This window comes from Schistocerca serialis, chromosome 6, assembly GCF_023864345.2.
Source record: "Schistocerca serialis cubense isolate TAMUIC-IGC-003099 chromosome 6, iqSchSeri2.2, whole genome shotgun sequence".
In the NCBI taxonomy this organism is placed as follows: domain Eukaryota; kingdom Metazoa; phylum Arthropoda; class Insecta; order Orthoptera; family Acrididae; genus Schistocerca; species Schistocerca serialis.
The window spans coordinates 145862714-145887250 of NC_064643.1; the positions used below are offsets into that span (position 1 = coordinate 145862714).

The window sequence follows — 24537 nt, forward strand, 5'->3', positions numbered from 1 at the left end:
ACATGAGTTTACATCTTCTACCACCATGCCCTGCTATCCCTCCCCCTCCCCTCCCTCCCTGCCTCATGCCTCTTCTGTACCCCACTACTCATGTCCTCTCTGTCCCCACTACCCACCCCAGCAAAGATTGCTGCTTACCTCAGATGCAGCCACAGTCAGGCCCTAACACCCAGAGAGGTCAAAGGCATATGCATGTAAATTATGCTTGTGTGAATGTATGTGGTTTTTCTGTCTCTGATGAAGGACTTAGCCCACTATCTGAATGTGTGTCTACTTTTTTTCATTGTGCCTGTCTGCACTCAACACCTCCTCTATGTGGTGAGTAGCAATCTATCCTTTCCATGTACTGTGTTTCTTCACAAATTAAGCAATGTTGTTGCTCATGTTTAAGTGCCTTGCTCAATGACTCAACTATATGGTGAGTGGTTATGATTACTGCTTCCATTATTGGTGTTCTACCCAGAATGTTTCAGTAACATATCATTATGATAAAACTGTTCATTTTCTAAAGTTTGCCCTACTTGTCTGAAATGTTGATTGTAGTTTTCTTAAGATTAAAGCATCTGCAGCTTAAGCCCACCTAGTTAGCCGTGCAGTCTTAATGCACTGCTTTGCAGGCGGGTAGGCACGAATCTGCCAGCAGGTTAGTGTCTAGGTCCGGTGTGCCGGCCAGTCTGTGGATGGTTTTTAAGGCGTTTTCCCATCTACCTCGGCGAATGTGGGCTGGTTCCCCTTATTTCACCTCAGTTACACTATGTCGGCTATTGCTGTGCAAACACTTTTTCCACATACACTTACACCATAATTACTCTACCGCGCAAGCATTGGGTTACACTTGTCTGGTGTGAGATGTTCCTTTGGGGGGGGGGGGGGGGAGACTGCAAAATAACCCTGGGTTTGGTGTGGGGTGGCAGTGGGATGAGTGGACTGCTGTAGCCTGTTGTTGGGTTGTGTACCACTGCGAGCTACAGCAGGATGAAGCCTGTCTGTCATTTCTAGGTCCCCAGTTCCATAAATACAATCTGTAGCTCAAACTAGCTGGGTACTGTCTCAATATTAGGACAAGGATAGACTGCTACCCACCTTAAGAATGACCTGAAAGCACAACAAAAAGACTGTTACACACTATAGCTTTCATGTGTTTTCTTTGCTATAGAAGGCGTTGCCCAAATGCTATAACGTTTTAACAGTTTTTTCGTTGTGCCTGTTTGCAACTCAACAGGTCATCTTTATGGTGAATAGCAATCTATCCTTTTCCTAATAGTTTTGATATTCCAACCTGGAGTTTCCATAGGTACTGTCTCATTCATTTCTGAATGTAAATTTCCATAAGAATGTGGTATTTCCTTCTTCTTTGTTATAGTTTTTCCCCTGTGTTATTCTATGGCAAAATGTCATTGAGAGTTGTATTACCCTACTGAAATCACGTATTCATTACCAATATTCTTCCAAAATCCTGCAATACAAAATACTTAAATTGTTAGTTATAAGACCACAGCATTCTTCCTGAGTTATCTTATCATCTCCATCTCACCATAGCATTAATACATTGGAAGTTAAACACATGGCTGAAAATTGTATGTTGCAGCTGGCATGTAGTTGCTGTAGAGGTGTGTTAAGTATGGTTAATCATATAAATTTTTGACTTGTTCTTGTTTATTGTCACAGTTTTTCAAAATCTGTTACATTTTGTCCAAGTTTCATGTTTTATGCCTTTTGTCCTTAATTCTATTGATTGTATATTGAGTTCCAGGAAATGAGAATGGCTCAATCTCATTTTGCACACACAGAGCAGTTACTCAGAAAAGAATTATAAAATTATAAAAAAGACACATAATCAGCAGAATTTACTTGTCAATTGCACCACAATAACTGGAAGAATTATAAAAATTGATAGTTCAGGTACATTCAGTTTCCAAGAAAGAATTATTGGATTTGAAAACATATCAATATTGGTTTTCTTGGATATTTCCTACTTCCACTTTATATATTGACCCATAGAAGAGACAATTTGTTAAAATTTTGTATCCTATGTATGTAACAGGGGCACTAAATAAGTAACGCAACACTTTTTTCTCTGAAAGCAGGTTGGTTTTATTCATACTTCTGATACACCATGATACTCCCCACTCATTTGGCTATGAAACCCTATTTTTCAACTTAATCTCTATTCAATGTGACAACCTTATGTCACCTTACTGAGAGGGCCTTATTTGCCTACATGGTATCGCTCTACTGGTAGATGTCACAGACAATGTCTTGCTGCATCAATAAACTCCTCATCACCCACATACTGCTTCCCATGGAGTGTATCCTTCATTGGGCTAGACAGATAGAAGCCACTAGGTGAGAGGTCTGTGCTGTAGGGTGGATGAGAAAGAACAGTCCATCCAAGTTTTGTGAGCTCCTCCTGGGTGCGGAGACTTGTGTGAAGCCTTGCGTTGTCATGGAGAAGGATAAGTTCATTTGCATTTTTGTGACGATGAACTTGCTGAAATTATTTCTTCAATATTATGAGGGTAGCAATATGCTTCAGAGTTGATTGTTGTACATGATGGAGGACATCAAACAGAATAACACCTTCAGATTCCCAGGAGACTGTCACCATGACTATACCAGCTGAGGGTGCAGCTTTGAAGTTTGTCTTTGGAGGGGAGGTGGTGTGGTGGCAATCCATGGATTGCTGTTTTGTTTCTGGTTCGAAGTGATGAACTCGCATTTCAACACCTGTGGCTAGTTCATCAAAAATTGTTATGATCAGCCTCATAACACACAAGTAATTCCACACAGTTGGTTCTTTAGTTGCTCTTTATAGTCGTCTGTTATGCAGTGAGGAACCCAGTGAGCACACATTTTTGAGTACACCAGCTGGTGGATGAGTGTGTCAGCACTGCCAACAGAGATGTCTAATTGAACAGTGAGTTTTTGATTGTGATCCGTCAATCACCTCGAATGAGAGTGCCCACATGTTCCAACATTGCAGGAATCTCGGTTATGTGCAGCCAGGAGATCAAACAGGTTTAGGAACCTTGTTGTGATGATGACAGATGCCTCGCCCAATGATTCACCATGCATTTGCTCACTACCAGGTCTCTGTAGACGTTCTGCAGGTGTCTATGAATATCTGTGATGTTCTGTTTTTCCAGGAAAAAAATCTCAATGACAACTCTCTGCTTTCAATGCACCTCCATTACAGATTCCAGGCTACTTATAACACTGACATCTATCGGAACTTCATGAAACTATAGGGGCTGCAGCAGGTACAGTCCATGATGTCCCACAACAAATTCTGCATTTTTTCAGTCGAAATTGGCCAAGAAAATAAATATGTTGCATTACTTATTGAATGCCCCTCATAACTAGGCCTCCATTTTGAACTGAACGATCAAAATCTGGAAGGGATTTGCAAACAAACAACTATTTTGAAAATTTGCAACAGTTACAGCAAAAAATTGGTGCAGCATAAAGTATTGGAAAAGAATTATTATGACAATACTGAGTCAAATACAGGTGCACTCTTGTATTTTACCTAAATGTCCTTTGCGAAAGACTTACGTGAAATTCTACTACTGGAATATGAAGGTATAGGCTATTATTTGGTATCTTGCATAACACGTAATGTGAATGCTTGGTCCACAATGAGTTGTTGGCACTTGTGGAAGTTACCACCCTTGGAGCTCCAAATTATATGGACAGTACTCTACACATTTAAATTACTCTCACCTTGGTGCACCCTATCTTTTTGCTGTCTGCTACCTCCTTTCCTTATTGAGTATTCTTTCTTTTGCACTCATTTTTCTTTGTCCTTTATATCTCTTTTACTTTCAGTTCATTAACACCAGCTGTTTTATCCTTTCTCTTGAAAGGGCTTTAAGTCAGTCTTCAGTAATTTCACTTTCTTTAGCAAATTTATTTTTTGAATTATCATAGTCAGAAATCCAATTCTCATGATAATTCTGTCATACCCCCTTACCATACAATTATACCATTGCATTTCTGTAGATCTTTTTTCTTTTCTTTTAGGCACAAATGCCTACGTTTCATAGGTATTTAGCTACAGTCACTACTTAAGATTCTTCTTATAAATTCCTAGGAGATGCAAGGACTGAATAATGACAGGGAAGTTTCAAAAGAATGAACCATTCATCAAGAACAAATTTGAAGCTCAGATAGTGCATAAATAAGTTTGATTTACAACAGTCTGCCAATTCTTCATGTTGCGTGTCTTTTTTGTAGAATGTTTTGTCATGTTAGGTTAGTGACTAACCTATTTTACACACTGCCTTTTGTACTTGTCCCTTAATATAATTGCTTAGCTTTTGCATATACAGAATATCTTGGAATAAATATCTAGAAGAATGACTTGCAATTTGTTCCCTTAAGGCACTACACATGGTATGTGTGAATTGTAATTTCTGAGATTGGATCAGTTTGCCATCTGCCCCAATTTTAAAGGCATTTCCCACCAGCTGAAATGCAGTGCGGTGCTATCGTGTTCATTGTGTAGGTGTTCAAATTAAGACTGATATTATCAAAGTAATTTACTCATAGATATAATTAAGCTATTAATGTTCTATGAAAATCAAGCAGTGAATAAATTTGTAACCTTCAGTAGATTATTTGAAAAAGGTGAGGACATTCATCTTTTTTGTGATTTGTTATATATTTCAAATGTGTCGTATGTACTGACTTAGAAAATATATTCAAATCCAATAATTTTTGTGTGCCTCTGATTAGTGTCATTCTTCATGTACTAAGACTCCATCTGTAGGTTGTAGGAAGATTAGGTTTTCTTCCTTTTTTTTAAATTTGTGATATTACTAGATTCTAAATTTCAGACTCAGCCATAATTTTCTTCTCTTTGTGTTACCTAAGTAAACACAAATCAGTCATTACATTCCTGAAATTCTTGTAATTTGTTTGGAGATGGACTATTCCTCCCTCATTGTGTTTATCTGTACCTGAAGAACTGTAGGGAACGTAATGGCTTCTTTCCTTTTGAGTGTCATGGTCATGATTCTCCCATCTGTCTATTCGTGCTTTCATTACCTATTAATGTTCTTGAAGCTGGTACTATTACTGTTATTTGTACACTGCAGCAAATCTGGAAATATATATCAACATCTTTCCCAGTCTTTAACTTTCTGGAAAGTGAAATTATCAGTCATATTCACTTATCTTTTACAAGGCATGTTTATTTCATTACAGTTGTCGATTATTCTAGACTAAAATATAAGTGTCTGCTGCATATATTAAATTATTCAGCATTTTTACGGTATATACAGATGCATAACATGTTTTTTTAGGCCCAAATCCATCAGCTACCAAAGATAAATCAAAGCCTGACTTGACCTCATCTTTAGGTGATGGCCTTCTTCAGCCAGATGGGGACAAGGCATTTTATGAAAATCTGCCATTTCATGGTATGCAGTCAGCACCAAACAAGGTAAATAAACAAATATTTTCAATTTTGTAACATTACTCAGTAAATAAACTAAAACTTTTCATTTTTGCAACATGATGAAAATTGCCTCATCTGACCACAGAATTCGTCAAACATGAACTTTGTTTTTAATGCTGTGTTGCTGCTTTTTTTCCTATGTAGCTATTGGTATATCTCACTATATATATCATAACCCGATTTACTAAAAGTAAATACTACATAAATACTGAATACTTTGGCTAGTATGCTACATCATTATGCATAGTATTGCTCCTACTGCTATTCTTTCATGCTGGTTGAACTTTTTATTTCAATGACTACAAAGCTAGTAAATATTTATCTGGTGTGCAATTGATATTTTAAGATGCAAAACTTTGTTCATGACAATGGGCCGCTTCATTCAAAAATTGCTGCAGGAAAGCATTTAACATTATATAAACATTTGGCCCAAAAAGCTTCTCCATGCGATTAACACAGTTTGAAAATGCTTAGCAAAGCCATATATTTGATGTTACTGGCGAAACACCTGCTTAGAAATATTTAAGAGTTAGAAATTACAATAATGACTGCAAAACATTAGTTGTTCGTTAAATTTAAGAAAAAACCGAAAGTTACTAGCATCTGCCAGCTCTACCATAGCTTCAGCGGACAATTCATGCACTAAAAGTTTAAAATCTCACAAAATATTAACTGTTGAAAATATTACAAACTACAAGTGAAAGCTGTCAGTAAGTTCGATTTATATTGGTCCTGCAGAATGGACATTGTCAAAATTTTCAGGACCTGCAAATAAAAATAAAGAAATATACATCACTAAGGTTTGGATCATCAATGTCAACACAAGCTAACTGAGTTCTGCATAGCAACAGGGAAAACAATGAAACACCTGCATATAAAGAATTCATTGTCAACCACATTTGTGCATCATAACTATCCTTTATGAGTAGATTTTTTTGTAGGCACACATTCTGAGACTAAATTTGTGGTGTGGTTCAAAGTAGTATCACTTTCAATATCTCACACATTCCCATCAGGTTAGTGACTCACCATAGATTTGCAACTAGTCATTGCCTGCATGGTCTTTGCTGCTGCCAATGTCCTATGCACCCTGGTCAGAAATGTAGACTATCACTAGTGAAGAAGCTATGCAAACTGTTTAACATCTTGTCATATGTTGAAAACTATTATTTATAGTAATTCCTAATTAGGATTGGGAAATATATTCTACCAAACTGTTTTGTGATTTTAGTGTCACAGTCTCTGAGACACCAAACTTTTAAGTGTGGATAAGTAATTTCACTTCCATTTCGGGGGAAATGCTGTTGCCCATGCTACAACTTGGCCCCTAATGTAATAAGGCAACAATGATTTTACTTCAAGGCTGTTTTGTTACAGCTGCCCACATGATAACAAGTCAGTTTCATACCGTCTTTTGCTGTTGCTGTAACATTGTTCCCACAGAATTTTCAGGTCAACAGAAAGAGTAGAAGCTATTTTGTCGGTAACACTTTGCACCACTACACTATTTAAATAATGGGAAGTCAGTGGGGTAGGTCAGGGTTGCACTACATAGAGAACACAGATACTTGGCTATAGTAGGGTACATATGGAGTGCATATAAGGTTTTTATAGGCTAAGCTGTTGTTCGATGTCCTGTGATGAACATTCACCAGTCAATACACACAGAGTGGATATTTTAAATGTTAAGATTTTAACAGTAAATTTCCAAAGCATTTGAGACAAAGTTGCTGAATTTATTGCTGTCCTGTAAAGCTGCCCAGTTCAAATTACACTTATAACTGGCAGTTGGATGAAACCTGAAGTAGAAAGCTTCAAAATATTTAAAGAGACATGAATCATTTATTGACAAGAGAAGTAAGACATCAAGAGGGGGGGGGGGGGGTGTGAGTGTTCATTGCAGTCTATAAACATATTGCATCAACTGAAGTTGAAATTGAGTTTGGCTGCAGGGCATGAAAAACTACTCTAAGTAAATTCAAATCAATCAATGTATGTTTCTACCATCAACCCAATTCCACTGTAATTGTTGGAGAATCATCCAGAGAAAGCCTTTGTTCAGTAGTGTGGATGTATCCTGATCATGAGGTATTAGCTACTGAGTATAGACTGGAAAGTCTGTGTACCTGTTGCAGGTGGTACAGGTCATCCAAAGAAGTCCTGCACATTCTCTCTGAAAACCATCTTGGCCATCTAGTGCAACAACTCACATGTAATGGAAATATTTTAGGCCTTGTAGCTATAAATATGCCAACTTGATTGACACTGTCAGCAATGAGACGGGACCAGTGGTCACAATGTCATCATAGCCATGATAGTTACTAAAGTTAATAAATCCAACAAGAAGGCTAAAGAGAGTTTTATGCTGGAAAGAGCAGATAAGTAATTGTGAGCCTCCTTCTTGGACAATGAATGGATGTCATTTAGTTCCAGTATGATGGACATAGGGGAATTATGGGCAAAGTATAAACTGATTGTAAATCATGTTCTGGGAGGTGTGTGCCAAGTAAGTGGTTTAAGGATGGAAAACACCTACCACAGTTTGATAACAAAATTCAGGAAATGGGAAAACAGAGATTGTTGCACTCTCAATTTAAAAAAATGCTGAAATGGCAACTGGAAAAATTCAGTAGAAATTGATGTGCCTATAAAAAGATCAGTGCATGAAGCATTCAACAACTACTATAGTCATATGCTAACAAAAGATCATGGTGAGAATCCTAGAAAATTCTGGTCCTATGGAAACTCACTAATTGGGTAAAAGGCTTCGATTCAGCCACTTGTAGACCAGTGTGGTGTGCCAACAGAAGACAGCAAAAGTAAATCTGAAGTTTTAAATCTCATGTTTAAAAAATGATTCACCCCGGAGGACCATAAAGACATACCATCATTTGACAACTGCACAAGCTCCCGTATGCAAGTTATATGAATAGGCATCCCTGATGTTGAAAAACGAATGAAACAAATAAGTTGCTAGGTCCAGATGGAGTCTCAATTCAGGATTACAGAGAATACTTCTTGGCATTGGCCTCATAACCATGGATGAAGGGCAACAGGTAGGTGCCACATTCTAGATTTTTGGAAAGTGTTTGCCACAGTACCATATTGCAGACTATTAACAAAGGTCTGAACAAATGGGGTAGATTCCCAAATATGTGAGTGGATTGATGACATTTTAAGTACTACATTGTCTTGGATGGTGAGTGTTCATTGGAGACATAGGTATCATTAGGAGAGCCCCATTTAAGTGTAATAGGACCACTCTTTTTCTTTTGTGGATAGGGTGAGCAGCAATCTGTGATAGTTTACTGATGATGTTGAAGCATATGTGAAAGTGTTGTCTTTGAGTGATTGTAAGAGTATACACAATTATTTGGATAGAATTTCTATTTGGTGTGATGAGTGGAAACTTACTCTAAATATGGAAAAATGATAGCTAATGGTGAATAGTAGGAAAAACAATCCCATTGTGTTCAAATATATTGGTATGCTGCTTCACACTGTGATGTCTATTAAATATCCAAGTGTAGGATTGCTAAGAGAATGAAATAGAATGAGCAGATTGGTTGTAGGGAAGGAGAGTGGTCAACTTTGGTTTATTGGCAGAAATATGGCAAGTATAGTTCATATGTAAGGGAGATTGCATACATACTGCTTGAGTGTTTTGGATCCCTACCAGGTTGAGTTAAGGGAAGACATCAAATCAGTTCAGAGACATACTGCTAGGTTTGTTACCAGTCAGTGCAGCCTCCACACAAGTATTACGGAAATGCTCCGTGAACTCAAACAGGAATTCCTGAAGGAAAGAAGACTTTTTTCATGAAACATTATTGAGAAAGTCCAGAGAACCAGCATTTTTAACATATTGCAGAACAATGCTACTGCCACCAATATGTAATTCACATAAGGATCGTGATGACGAGGTTAGATAAGTTGAGGCGCATACAGAAGCATATGGACCATTGTTGTTTGCTTCCTAATTTGGGCAGGAAAGGGAATGACACAGTGGTACAGAGATTCCTTCACCATACATTACATGATGGCTTGTGAACTATGTATTTCATCCATGGCACCCTTACCCTATCGAATTCCATCCCATTTGGGTAATTTTTTTCCTTAGAGTATAAAACTCTCCATTCACATATAAATTAGCTTTATCTGTATATAGTGTGTCTGCATCCATCTACACACACATTTCACAAAGCATTGTGATGTACATGGCAGAGAAAATGTAGTTTTTGTACAGTTTGTGTTTCACCCATTATGCAATCTTAATATAATGATCTGGATCATCCTTGGTGAGTTGCTGTAACATTTGTATTTTCTAAGTCTACCATTTATGTGTAGTCAAAATCTTCATTATTTGTGTTCTGCTGGCTCCCATTTACTGCAAGATACAGCAAGTACTGCAGTCTAGTTTACTGCACAATGCCAGAACAGCAGTTGTTGCTTCATCTGTAGCCATTTTCGACCATCCAGCATTTGGTGTATCTGCAGCAGATCCAGTTTCACAGAAATTCACAAGATGTTTCACCACTGCATTTTGGATAACAAGTGATACTTCTGGGTCATACTGGTTGGAGCCTCTGCAGTAATATAGCTGCTCCTGTCTTCTAATGTCAGGATGATCTCAATGCATTTTGTCACTGTTAACCTCTATCAGGGAATGAATAAAGCTGGGCTCAAATGAAAGACCCTATTGTTTTTCTTGTGTAATGCTCTATCTGTTTAATATGTTACATGACCTCTATTCCATATGAAAATTACGAGTTGCTTTCAAGATGATGGCATTCAAAATGGCAGCTGTGTTGGTAACATAGCCCTGCATGTCTTAGTCCTCTCCCATCTCATACGACTTGACTTTGAATTTCTATTTATCCACTTGTTTTTGTTTTAGGAGGGTGATTCCACATGTGTGGACAACCCTGTGTATGTTAGTATGTTATGTTGGCAGAGTTGGGAAACTGCAAAATCTGGTCCTAGCTGATAGCATCTTCCTGTTGAAAAGCTTTTTAGAGCCTGCAGAGCTTAACACACCCACATTAAAGATGGATCACTATGTTCTGTAGTTTCTTTCCATATTTCATATTGAAGAGTCATAGAAGTTAACAATGCACACCAGCACACCTCTCCTTGCTGGCTAAATTATCATGAAGATAGTTGGGATTTGACATATCCACCACAGGGTGCATTAGTGAGTTTGTTCACAGAAGTAGGCACGTAGTCTAATGTGATCTTAGATTGCATGAGAGAACTACTGAAAACTGTTATGAAGTGTCATGGTTAACCCAGACACTGTTCACAGTGGATGTTAAACACAAGCCTCATGGTACTACTGGTGAAAACACAACAGCAAAGTCCTCACACTTGGAGATATTAAGTTTTCTAGTACAAACTGTGTTATACCACATCTGTAAATCTACATTCTCTTGCTATAAGTCTTTTAATCTGACTTTGGTTGATTTAAATAATCGTTTGAGATATACTTGTCTTTTCAGTAACCACCTCACAATAAGCAACTCATGATTTATTATTATAGTTTTTTTTTTTTTTTCATTTCTTGAATGAGCAGTGAAAGGGAATGTTTCACAAAACAGTGTGAAAATATTTTAGTAGACAACTGAGATTGAAATATTGCAGAGACAGGGCAATAAAATGTGCAACAGAAGATGTAAGATTAGAAACTGAGAGTTTGTGAGATAATTATGAATTAAAAAGTGGTTTAATATGTGTGTACATAAAAGAATGAATTAGTTAACAGTTGTCATTGGACCTAATGGAAGTGTCAAATTATATCTATTCTAAATTTACTGTTCTTATATAAGTTTCATAGGATAAAACCATTTTATTTTTCTATGTTTCTAAGATAGTTAAGAAACATTGAGAAAATATATCCATTTTTTTACAAGTTCACCATGCCTAATTCACTATTCTTTGTCACACAGTAATTGAAACTGCTGGATGGAACATGAGTAATGGAATGAGGAAAAGACAACCACTCACCACACAGAGGAGGCAGTGCACAAAAGATAGGCACATAAAATTGAACAAAAGTATGCACAGAGAGAAAATAGAGAAATATATTTTCTCAAGACTGCAGCCATGTGCTATGTCAGTCTGCAGCACCAGGAGAACGTTACCATCTGTTTGGGTGTATACATGCACTCACATGTTTGTGTACACACATGCTCTAAGCAAGACAAAAGCTTGAAAGCTGAGCTATATTTTTTAGCTTCTTGTTTATGGAGTTCTCTACTGTTCAGTGCCTCTACTTTGTAGTGAGTGGTTCCTTTACTCATTATATCATTGCTATTACATTTGCATACATAATTACAACCCACAGTTCATTGGAAAGTGGGGTTATCTTGTAATTCTTCATATCGTTACCATGCACATTACTGATATTAATTAAATTAGAGGGTAATATTTATTTAAAGCTTTCCCTCTTTTAGGATGGTTGTTACACATCTCTACTTGTTTCTGAGACAGCTGTTTAAGTGAATCCATTTTTTATCTGTAAATGCAGTAAGTTAATCATTACTGATATAGTTTTCATTGACCAGCATGTGTAGAATGTAAAATCTTTAAAAAGCATGAAACTTCATGAGGAGATTGTATAAATGTGTCTCTCATGATTGTGTTTGCGTGGACAATTCATACCACTCATACTTTGAATCAGTGTTCCTTTGCTGTGGTCTTGTCAGTTTTGGGTTTGAAAAATAGCAGTTACAGAAAACCTTCAGTTGATGACAGTTAAATGCAGTTACATCTCTTCCACCATTTAAGAATTTATCAATAGATATTAACCTTTCAAGTCAATAGTTTCTTTCTCATGCTTAGCATTGTGGTGGTAGCTTACATTGCCAAGTGGTACAGGAATGCAGTGTTTTATTAAGACTGCTCTAGCTTAGGAATTTTTTGTTGAAAATTAGCATAATTTTCAGGAACTGTTAATAATAGGCTTACATTTAAAACATACATCATTACTTAAAATTAACTTTCAGGTAGTATACTTTGAAGCCATCTTCGAAATAAACTGATACATGACAACCTCTTCCTGTGAGTTTCCAGCCGTTTTGTTGTGAGACACCGCCTGAAATTTATATGTGCATCTTCCTTGGTCTTTGCAGTGGATTGATAAACAATAAATTAACTATGCACTGAAATATTCAGTGGCACTCTAAATATTTTCACATACCAGTTTAACACCTTTTTTCTGTCTATGAGGACAGATTTCTTCCAACTTGCTCTCTTCCCAACAAACAGCTTAATGAAGCATCAGCACAGGTTACTCTACACTTAATTGTAGTGTTGCCCATCATCAACACATGGCAGACCAATACAACATTACCTCCAAGATTTCAGCTGTTGAATACGTTGTCAGGATACCACCAGTGCAAACTGATATGGCACAAGAATAGGTACTTATGTTCCTGGATGTCCATTTATGGTATTATTTTCAGAGCTCATTTCATGGTTTCAGAAGGTATAGGCCATATTTTGTTCTTTACAGCCATAGGTAGATAAAATTTTTATTACCATTGTTTTCATTCTCATTTACTTGAGTGTTTCACAATGTCCATATGCCTCACAGGAACTCATTTCAGGGAATACATGACTTACCTGCAGTATATTACTGCAGTGTTCTCAGCGTTTGTCACTCAGTGGTACACAAGTTTTGCAATTTATATCTGTTAAGAGGAGAATTCACTTGAGAAAACAGTAAAATTGCAAGGAGACAGTATGACCGTCTAGAGCTTACCTTCAGGAGACATAATTCCTGTACTGTCAGTAGACTTAAGCTATGTTGTCCTTTATCAAGTGGCATCATTTGGATGCCCCAGCCATTGTTAGTGTCTATACCTTGGAGCAATGAGTTCTCATTCAAGTAAATCTTCATGAGACTGAGTGCATCCTTTCCCAGGACTCTCGCCTAGAAAATTCTTGGCTGTACTGGGAATCAGACACATTGATTGATTCCTGTCTTTGGAAACTGCAAGTACCTTCCTCCAAGAGGAAAGAGGCAAACATTTGGGAAGGAGTGGCAGGTCACTCTGATCCCAGGTTGAGAGGGACCTAACAATTGCAGGGACAATGGGAAATCAAGATGAAAAAAGGCCAGTTAAAGTGTAGGAGGTCAAATATAGTACCTCGGTAAGTTCAATGCCAATGTCAGTCCAAAGATGATAGATGCACGGACTAGGAAATAAAGATGGAGTGAGAGAAAGAGAATGAGAAAATATTGAGTAGTGCAATTCAGATCTAAGAAGAAAGCAGAAAAAGGACTGGAGAAAAAAACCAAAAAGCGTGAAATACAAGGAATAAGATGGAAATAAAAAGTTTAATAAAAGAGCCAAAAGAATGAAAAGAGAAAAAAGAAAAAGGAGGAAGCAGGAAAGAATAAGGAAGACAGTAAAAAGTAGAATAAATAAGGGAATAATATCAAATAAAAAGTGTATTAGTGAATGAAAATATGTTATTGGATCAGGATTGGAGGAGGGGTTGTGTGTCAACTGAGCTTAAACTCATGAGGGTGGTGGAGTACAAGTTTATGTTAGAATGTAAGTTCAAATCTCTGGAGTTAAGGAAAAGTAGTGCTGGGTGGTACGATCCAAGTGCCCCATGTGCATAACAGACCATGTCCCTTTAGTCATGTTCAGCATTTGGGTACTGGATTCCTAAGGTGGACTGTTGTTCTTCTTTCATTCATGTACTCAACAATGGAAATTCCCAGAATGAGCAATACAGAAAATAAGGGAAAGGCAACTGCTTATAGCAGATGATGCATGGAGCACAGTAACACATAACAGAAAACAGCATTTGCACTGGCTTCCGAGTACTAGCTCTTTTTCCAGCTGTAGTACACACGTCCATAGCCATGTCGAGATAAGTTATTGATACTATATTACTGAAACGGCCTCGCTGTACTGGTACTGCGAATGGCTGAAAGCAAGGGGAAACTACGGCCGTAATTTTTCCCGGGGGCATGCAGATTTACTGTATGATTATACGATGATGGCGTCCTCTTGGGTAAAATATTCCGGAGGTAAAATAGTCCCCCATTCGGATCTCCGGGCGGGGACTACTCAAGAGGACGTTGTTATCAGGAGAAAGAAAACTGGCGTTCTACGGATCGGAGCGTGGAATGTCAGATCCCTTAATCGGGCAGGTAGGTTAGAAAATTTAAAAAGTGAAATGGATAGGTTAAAGTTAGATATAGTGGGAATTAGTGAAGTTCGGTGGCAGGAGGAACAAGACTTCTGGTCAGGTGACTACAGGGTTATAAACACAAAGTCAAATAGGGGTAATGCAGGAGTAGGTTTAATAATGAATAGGAAAATAGGAATGCGGGTAAGCTGCTACAAACAGCATAGTGAACGCACTATTGTGGCCAAGATAGATACAAAGCCCACACCTACTACAGTAGTACAAGTTTATATGCCAACTAGCTCTGCAGATGATGAAGAAATTGAAGAAATGTATGATGAAATAAAAGAAATTATTCAGATAGTGAAGGGAGACGAAAATTTAATAGTCATGGGTGACTGGAATTCGAGTGTAGGAAAAGGGAGAGAAGGAAACGTAGTAGGTGAATATGGATTGGGGCTAAGAAATGAAAGAGGAAGCAGCCTGGTAGAATTTTGCACAGAGCATAACTTAATCATAGCTAACACGTGGTTTAAGAATCATGATAGAAGGTTGTATACATGGAAGAACCCTGGAGATACTAAAAGGTATCAGATAGATTATATAATGGTAAGACAGAGATTTAGGAACCAGGTTTTAAATTGTAAGACATTTCCAGGGGCAGATGTGGACTCTGACCACACTCTATTGGTTATGAACTGTAGATTAAAACTGAAGAAACTGCAAAAAGGTGGGAATTTAAGGAGATGGGACCTGGATAAATTGAAAGAACCAGAGGTTGTACAGAGTTTCAGGGAGAGCATAATGGAACAATTGACAGGAATGGGGGAAAGGAATACAGTAGAAGAAGAATGGGTAGCTTTGAGGGGTGCAGTAGTGAAGGCAGCAGAGGACCAAGTAGGTAAAAAGACGAGGGCTAGTAGAAATCCTTGGGTAACAGAAGAAATATTGAATTTAATTGATGAAAGGAGAAAATATAAAAATGCATTAAATGAAGCAGGCAAAAAGGAATACAAAAGTCTCAAAAATGAGATCGACCGGAAGTGCAAAATGGCTAAGCAGGGATGGCTAGAGGACAAATGTAAGGATGTAGAGGCTTATCTCACTAGGGGTAAGATAATACTGCCTACAAGAAAATTAAAGAGACCTTTGGAGATAAGAGAACCACTTGTATGAACATCAAGAGCTCAGATGGAAACCCAGTTCTAAGCAAAGAAGGGAAAGCAGGAAGGTGGAAGGAGTATATAGAGGGTCTATACAAGGGCGATGTACTTGAGGACAGTATTATGGAAATGGAAGAGGATGTAGGTGAAGATGAAATGGGAGATATGATACTGCGTGAAGAGTTTGACAGATCACTGAAAGACTTGAGTCGAAACAAGGCCCCAGAGTAGACAACATTCCATTGGAACTACTGACGGCCTTGGGAGAGCCAGTCCTGACAAAACTCTACTATTTGGTGAGCAAGATGTATGAAACAGGCGAAATACCCTCAGACTTCAAGAAGAATATAATAATTCCAATCCCAAAGAAAGCAGGTGTTGACAGATGTGAAAATTACCGAACAATCAGTTTAATAAGCCACAGCTGCAAAATACTAACATGAGTTCTTTACAGATGAATGGAAAAACTAGTAGAAGCCGACCTCGGGGAAGATCAGTTTGGATTCCGTAGAAATACTGGAACACGTGAGGCAATACTGACCTTACGACTTATCTTAGAAGAAAGATTAAGGGAAGACAAACCTACGTTTCTAGCATTTGTAGACTTAGAGAAAGCTTTTGACAATGTTGACTGGAATACTCTCTTTCAAATTCTAAAGGTGGCAGGGGTAAAATTCAGGGAGCGAAAGGCTATTTACAATTTGTACAGAAACCAGATGGCAGTTATAAGAGTCGAGGGACATGAAAGGGAAGCAGTGGTTGGGAAGGGAGTAAGACAGGGTTGTAGCCTATCCCCGATGTTATTCAATCTGTATATTGAGCAAGCAGTAAAGGAAGCAAAAGAAAAATTCTGAGTAGGTATTAAAATCCATGGGGAAGAAATAAAAACTTTGAGGTTCGCCGATGACATTGTAATTCTATCAGAGACAGCAAAGGACTTGGAAGAGGAGTTGAACGGAATGGATGGTGTCTTGAAGGGAGGATATAAGATGAACATCAACAAAAGCAAAACGAGGATAATGGAATGTAGTCGAATTAAGTCGGGTGATGTTGAGGGTATTAGATTAGGAAATGAGACACTTAAAGTAGTAAAGGGGTTTTGCTATTTGGGGAGCAAAATAACTGATGATGGTCAAAGTAGAAAGGATATAAAATGTAGACTGGCAATGGCAAGGAAAGCGTTTCTGAAGAAGAGAAATTGGTTAACATCGAGTATAGATTTAAGTTTCAGGAAGTCATTTCTGAAAGTATTTGTATGGAGTGTAGCCATGTATGGAAGTGAAACATGGACAGTAAATAGTTTGGACAAGAAGAGAATAGAAGCTTTCGAAATGTGGTGCTAGAGAAGTATGCTGAAGATTAGATGGGTAGATCACATAACTAATGAGGAAGTATTGAATAGGATTGGGGGGAAGAGAAGTTTGTGGCACAACTTGACCAGAAGAAGGGATCGGTTGGTAGGACATGTTCTGAGGCATCAAGGGATCACCAATTTAGTATTGGAGGGCAGCGTGGAGGGTAAAAATCGAAGGGGAGACCAAGAGATGAATACACTAAGCAGATTCAGAAGGATGTAGGTTGCAGTAGGTACTGGGAGATGAAGAAGCTTGCACAGGATAGAGTAGCATGGAGAGCTGCATCAAACCAGTCTCAGGACTGAAGACCACAACAATAACAATTACTGAAAGCAGTTACATGAACTGACGGAGGTGAAGAGAAGCTAGGAAAGGACACAAGGAGTTGGTAGTGGGAAAGAGGCAGGTGTTTGGACAGATGACATCACAGTCCCACAACCAGATGAAAAAAGTACAGGGGGAACAAAAAGAGGTGAGGGAGAAGGAGAAGGGGGAAACTGAGGGAGAGGGGAAAAGGACAGGAAGGTGAAGATATAGAGTGAGGGAGAAGGGAGAGGGGTTTTAAATGAGGGAGAGACAGGGATAGATAGATTGCCCCCAGAAGAAGGGGGAGGAGGAGAGTGGTAGGAAAGGCAGTGCATCATCTGGTTCGAGAAGGAGTGATAGAGAGAAGGGAAAAGGCAAGGTGAGGTAGTGGGGAGAGGATAGTGGAGGTTTAGGTCAGGGGGATTGCAAACACACAGGATTTGTTGCAGAGGCAATGCTTGTGTGTGTAGTTCAGAGAATCTTATGCAGAAAGGGTGACTCCAAATGGCCCTCAGGGTGAAACATCAGTTGAAGTCACTTGTGTTGTGGTGTGCCTCACATTTGGTGACAGATGGTCAAGTTGTCAGTTTGCCACAGTTTGTTGGTGGCAATTCATGGTAGTCAACAGTTGATTACTTGTCATGCCCACATAGAATGCTGTACAGTAAATGCAGTATAGCTGATATATAACATGGCTACTTTCACATGTGGTCATTCTTCCTCTTATTAGGTAGGAAATACCTGTGACTGGACTGTGGTAGGAAATGGTGGGTAGGTGTATGCAAAGACCTTGCATCTGGGCCACAAGAGGGAACAATCCATGGGGTGCAAGATACTGACTAGGATTGGACTAGAATGGACAAGGTTTTGTGGTTAAGAGAACACCACTTAGGGGGATGTTGGTAGGACTTTGGATAGGCTACTCCACATCTCAGGGTATAATGTGAGGTAGTCGAAGTCCTGGTGGTGGATGTAGTTGAGCTTTTAAAGGCCAGGGTGCTACTGGCTGATCAGAGGAGTGCTGATCAGTGGCTGGTTAACAGGTTTAGTGTTGTCGGAGGAGCAGATGGCATGGGAGACTTGTTTATGGATGAGCTAAATAGGATATTGTCTGTCAGTAAAAGCTCTGGTAAGGTTATCGGTATATTTCGACAACTCCTGCTTTCCACTACAGATGCAGCAGCCACAGATAGTGAGGTTGTAAGGAAGAGACTTTTTGACCTGGAATTGGTGACAGTGGTCAAATAGAGACACTGTTGATGATAGGTGCACTTGATGTGGACAGATGTATTTATGGAGACATGTGAGAGGTGGAAATCAACTTCTAGAATGGTAGCTTGATGATTTGAGAAGGATCAGGTCAAGTGGATTTGGGAATAGGTGATGTGGTTCTAGAGGAAAAATCAAAGATTGTGCTTGCCATAATTTAAGATCATTAAAATGTCATCAGTGAATCTGAATGAGGTAAGAGATTTTAGTTGTTGGCTGAATTGGAAGAATTCCTCCAAGGCCCATAAATAAGTTGGCATGGGATGGTGCAGCATGAGTACCCATGGCAGTGCTGCAGATTTGTTTGTAGATTTGGCCTTTGAAAGTGAAGTAATTATCGGCCAGGACGTGGTTGACCAGGAGGGTTAGGAAAGAGGAGATGGGTTTGGTATCATAACGACACTGGGAAAACTAATGTTCCATTGCTGCAACGCCCTAGGCATGGAGAATGTTACTGTATAAAGACATCACATCCAATGTGACCAGCTAGGAGTATGGTGGTAATGGGACAGGAATTGTTGAGATGCAATGAAGGAAGTGAGCAATGTCTTGAATGTAGGATGTGAGGCTACAGACATTAGTTCGCCGGTTTTAGGCAACCATTAGGGAGACCTTTGGGGCTGAGTTTGTGGAGTAGGTAAAAGGTAGGAGTAAGTGGGGTTGCTGCTGTGTGGAGGGAGATGGATTCTGGTGTCAAGTTTTGGAATGGACATAAGGCCGTGAGAAGCTGCTTGAGGCCGTGCTGGACTTCTGGTATGGACTCATGGTCGTAAGGTTTGTATGCTGCATCTGCTATAGAAAGCAGGAGTTGTCAAAATATGCTGTTAAACTTACCATAACCTTTATTAACAGACAGTATCCTATCCAGCTCATCCATAAACGAGACTCCCATACCATCTGCTCCTCTGAAAACAGTAAATGTGTTAACCAGACACCAACCAGCAATCCTCTGATCACCCAGTATCACCCTGAAAAACTCAATTATACCCCCAACAAGGCTTCAGTTACCCAAAGTCGTGCCCACTATCAATCACCCTGGCCTAAACATCCACTAACCTGTTCCCAGTGCCTCACCTCACCATTTCCTTTCTCTCTCTGTCTATACCACTCCTTCTCTGTGCACATCATGCACTGCCTTCTCTCACCACTCTTCCCCCCCCCCCCCCTCCCTCTTATGCAGGCATTCTCCCTCTCCCCCTCCACCCCTCTCCATCTGCCTGGTAGCTTTAGTTCTGAGAGGATGAAGAGACTGTGTAGGAGATTTGTTTGAGGACAAGTTGTGTGGAGTAGTTGCTGGAGAGGGAAGCCTGGTAGAGGTCATTGGTATATTGTTGAGGAAATGAGTGTCGGAAAAGATCCATTAGCCATGGATCCATGGATACCTAGGCTACAGTGGGGGGGGGGGGGGGGATATGGCGTGTGGAAGAGGTGGCAGATGTCAAAATTGAGGTATTGTTACTTACTGGTTGGTATTATATGGGCAGAGGTTCGAATGTAAGCTTACTGGGGTGCTTCGGAGTTTGTTAGAAATTATAGCTGTAGTTGTGAGAGGATTAGATGAAGAGACTATGGAGGAGATTTCATTGTAGACAAAATGTGTGGAGTAGTTGCTGGAGAGGAAAGCATAGTAAATGTCATTGGTATAGTTATTGAGAAACTAAGTGTTGGAGCAGATCCATTTGCCATGGGTGCCTAGGCTACAGTGAAGGAAACATTTGATGTGTGGAAGATGTGGCAGCTGTCAAAATTGAGGTAGTCTTATTTACTGGTTGGTTTTATATGGGCAGAGGTTCAAATGTGAGCTTCAGTGTGGGATGGAGGTCAGTGTGAATGTAGCTTGTCTTAGATTTGGAAAAGGACCAGATGAATTTGAGTTGGGTTAAGAAGGTATGCTGTTACAGGAACTATAAATTTTTTTCATTCCCATGATTACAGTCTATAAAAATTATTGATAAATCCCAGATAAGATTTGGAGGGAGAGTGAGGAAACTGCTTCTGGATGTTGTCGAATGACTCTCTCTTCCATTTAGCCCATGAAAATGTTGGTGTAAGACAGAGCCATGCCATCTTGACCCCAAAAGTAACATCACTACATTCCTGGACTTAACTACCAATAAAAGCAGGCTCACCCCTCCCGCACCCTATTTCTATTACTCTATACATTACATTTCTAATTTATGTTCCTCTTAATCCATCTTTACTTCTCTGTATGCTCCTATTATTATCATCTATGTACTGTAAGTGGCACAGGACTCACCACTGCTCTGTCTTTGGTCTTCTGCTCTCTGGTTTCTCCCAGTTCCTCTTTGTCACTACAATTAATAGTGTCCAGAGGTATTTGGCTATTCTAATGGGGAGAAAAATTTTTGCCATTGTTGAACACATTACCCACTAGTATAGCTCATACATTATGTCAGGGCAGTTGGACATGAACATAAACAAATGAGGACTAAGGCAGGTAGAGGGGAAAAGACAGTGAGGGGGCAAGCCCTGCCTCTCTCCTTCACAGGGCAGCCAGCCTACACTGGTGTTTTGCACTTTGGTAAAAACAGATCTAAAGCATGGTGATATAGAACACTGAAACATGCTGTACAGTGGAAGCTTGAGCTGTCATACTAATTGACACATTGCTTCAGAGTGAATACCAGTTATCAGGAATGATATGAAACTATAGTTAAACTCAATGTTTTGTAGAAGAGCAATGTAATTAAATACATATAACATTTAAGACATGTTCATATGTCATGAAAAAGTTCACAATTTGTATGAAAGTCGATCCATGAACAGTGGCAGTCCACACAGGTCGAGGCACAGATGGGGGTTGCAGTATTGCTTGTTCCAAATGATAGTTTCAGGATTCATATAGCGGGGCTCTGCATTTGAAGAAAGTGTGTATCCTGTAATTTATGTCTCTCATAATTATTATTATGTAGAATTTATTGCTTGCCACCATTACCAATCACAACAACTTGCAACATATAGAATAAAAATTGACTAAATAAATTTCTAATGCTTGCAATGGCTACAGCGTTCACAACAGAGTGCTTAGAACACTACTGAACACTTAGTGGCTGTTGGAGAATGTGTGACATCAGGTGTGTGGAATGATTCTAAACTCAACTACTGTTGTCCATGACTCCAATTGTAGTCACTTTCATGGTCACTCTGGCTGTATTGTTATGTGAAGATTTATTTTCTGTTGTGTCCATGTGAGTGAACTCTCAAGTTCTGCTTTGTATGAGATCAGTCATCACTAGAGCCACTAGTACATATTATCATGTGGTCAGTTGCAGTTTCCATGACACCATCCCATCTGCTGTAATCAAGCTCCAACTCTTGAATTTTTCTGCTATACTTTTCCCAAACATTTGCAATAACAGAATTAAAGGCATCTTTGTGAGTTTCTTGAGATTTGCATCAGAAGTGTCACCAGAGATGTTGTGTTCCTTTATATAAAGTTTAATTTTTCTCCATGCAAGTTCAGTTGTGTTCAGGTTACAGTATTATGGTGGCAGGCAAACCACAGTGTGGCTTATTCTTGTTGCTGGTCAACTGACTATGTAAGTCTTTCTTTTAAGTCAATACTGCCATTAGACTGTTTTTTTGGCAGTACTGACTTTCAAGAAATATATTATGACTGTGGTCCCACAATATGAAAAAATTATTAAATTCAAGTCTTTGTTGTTGTTGTTGTGGTCTTCAGTCCAGAGACTGATTGGATGCAGCTCTCCATGCTACTCTATCCTGTGCAAGCTTCTTCATCTCTGAATAACTGCTGAAACCTACATCATTCAGAATTGGCTTAGTGTATTCATCTCTTGGTCTCCCTCTATGATTTTTACCCTCTGCACTTCCCTCCAGTTCTAAATTGGTGATCCCTTGATGCCTCAGAATGTGTCCTACTGGTCGAGACCTTCTTCTAGTTAAGGTGCACCAGAGACCCTCTTCTCCCCAATTCTATTCAGTACCTCCTCATTAGTCATGTGATCCACCTTCCTGATCTTCAGCATTCTTCTGTAGCACCACATTTTGCAAGCTTCTATTCTCTTCTTGTCTAAACTATTTATCATCCATGTTTCACATCCATACATGGCTACACGCCATACAGATATTTTCAGAAAAGATTTCCTAACATTTAAATTTATACTCAATGTTAACAAATTTATCTTCTTCAGAAACGCTTTCCTTGCCATTTCCAGTCTACATTTTATATCCTCTCTACTTTGACCATCATCAGTTATTTTGCTCCCCAATTAGCAAAACTCATCTACTACTTTAAGTGTCTCATTTCCTAATCTAATTCCCTCAGCATCACTTGATTTAATTTGACTACATTCCATTATCCTTGTTTTGCTCTTGTTGATGTTTATCTTATATCCTCCTTTCAAGACACTGTCCATTCCATTCAACTGCTCTTCCAAATCCTTTGCTGTCTGACAGAATTAAAATGTCATCAGCAAACCTCAAAATTTTTATTGCTTCTCCACCAATTTTAATTCCTACTCAAAATTTTTCTTTTGTTTCCTTTACTGCTTGCTCAATATACAAGTTGAATAACAGTGGGGATAGGCTATAATCCTGTCTCACTCCCTTCTCAGCCACTGCTTCCCTTTCATGCCCCTCGACTCTTATAACTGCCATCTGTTTTTTGTACAAATTGTAAACAGCCATTCGCTCCCTGTATTTTACCCCTGCTACTTTCAGAACTTGAAAGAGAGTATTCCAGTCAACATTGTCAAAAGCTTTCTCTAAGTCTACAAATGCTAGAAATGTAGGTTTGCCTTTCCTTAATCTATCTTCTAAGATAAGTCATAGGGTCAGTATTGCCTCATGTGTTCCAACATTTCTGTGGAATCCAAACTTATCAGAATTATTATATTTTTCTTGAAGTCTGAGGGTGTTTCACCTGTCTCATACATTCTGCTCACCAAATGGTAGAGTTTTGTCATGGCTGGCTCACCCGAGGCTATCAGTAGTTCTAGCAGAATGTTGTCTACTCCTGGGGCCTTGTTTCGACTTAGGTCTTTCAGTGTTCTGTCAAATTCTTCATGCAGTCCCATATCTCCCATTTCATCTTCATCTACATCCTCTTCAATTTCCATAATATTACCCTCAAGTGTTCGCCCTTATTTAGACCCTCTTTACATTAGGTTTATTTGCTCATACTAGAGCATACAGCTCAGCCTTTGTCATACTGTCATTGCATTCTACCCTCCTTTTTTGCAGGCAGTGTATTATCTTAAATGCTGGGTAATATGATGTCACATTGTTCATGACTATGACAAAATTGAGTGGAAGATTTGAGAGCACCATCTTCAAAAACTACTTCTCGAAATTCTCAGAGTTTATTTGCCCATTTAATCTCCTTGCATCGATTTTCTCCAGAGCTTTAGCTCTGCTTGTCTCACAAATCTGTTTTCTGAGCTCGCACTTACCACTATCATTCTTCTGCAAGCACTTCCCCACACCCATGGTTTCTGCCAACATTTGCCATGTGCTAGACTGCAGTCAATGCACAACTCATTGAAATAAAAAATGTTTTGTTGAGCTTCCCTAACTTTCTTAATGTGCACAAGGAAATGTGACTCCCAAAGAAGAACCTCATCACATTCTAGCAAAATACTTCCTTTGTTAACAAATCCTGCTGTCTATAGTAGATTTTTTAAACAGATGCTGCCCCACCTCCAGTTTATCTTCTCAAGCTACACTAAGTACTTTTGTCACAGAAGGAATTATTTCTTTTCCTGTATGTAACATCTTGATGGTATTCTTTATTACTAATTTATTGAAGTCGTTGACTTCTTCTTCAGTATCACTGCATTCTCTTCCTAAGAGA

At 39.0% G+C, this 24537-nt stretch overlaps 1 protein-coding gene across 1 annotated transcript in view; it reads left to right on the forward strand.

Moving 5' to 3' along the window:
• The window catches only part of LOC126484696 (hemicentin-1), a 1211236-nt gene that overhangs the window by 1155419 nt on the left and 31280 nt on the right, over positions 1 to 24537 (forward strand). Inside the window, exon 21 of the mRNA XM_050108292.1 lies at positions 5307 to 5446. Within this exon, the coding sequence (XP_049964249.1) occupies positions 5307 to 5446 (140 nt within the window). The remainder of the gene's footprint in view (positions 1 to 5306; positions 5447 to 24537) is intronic.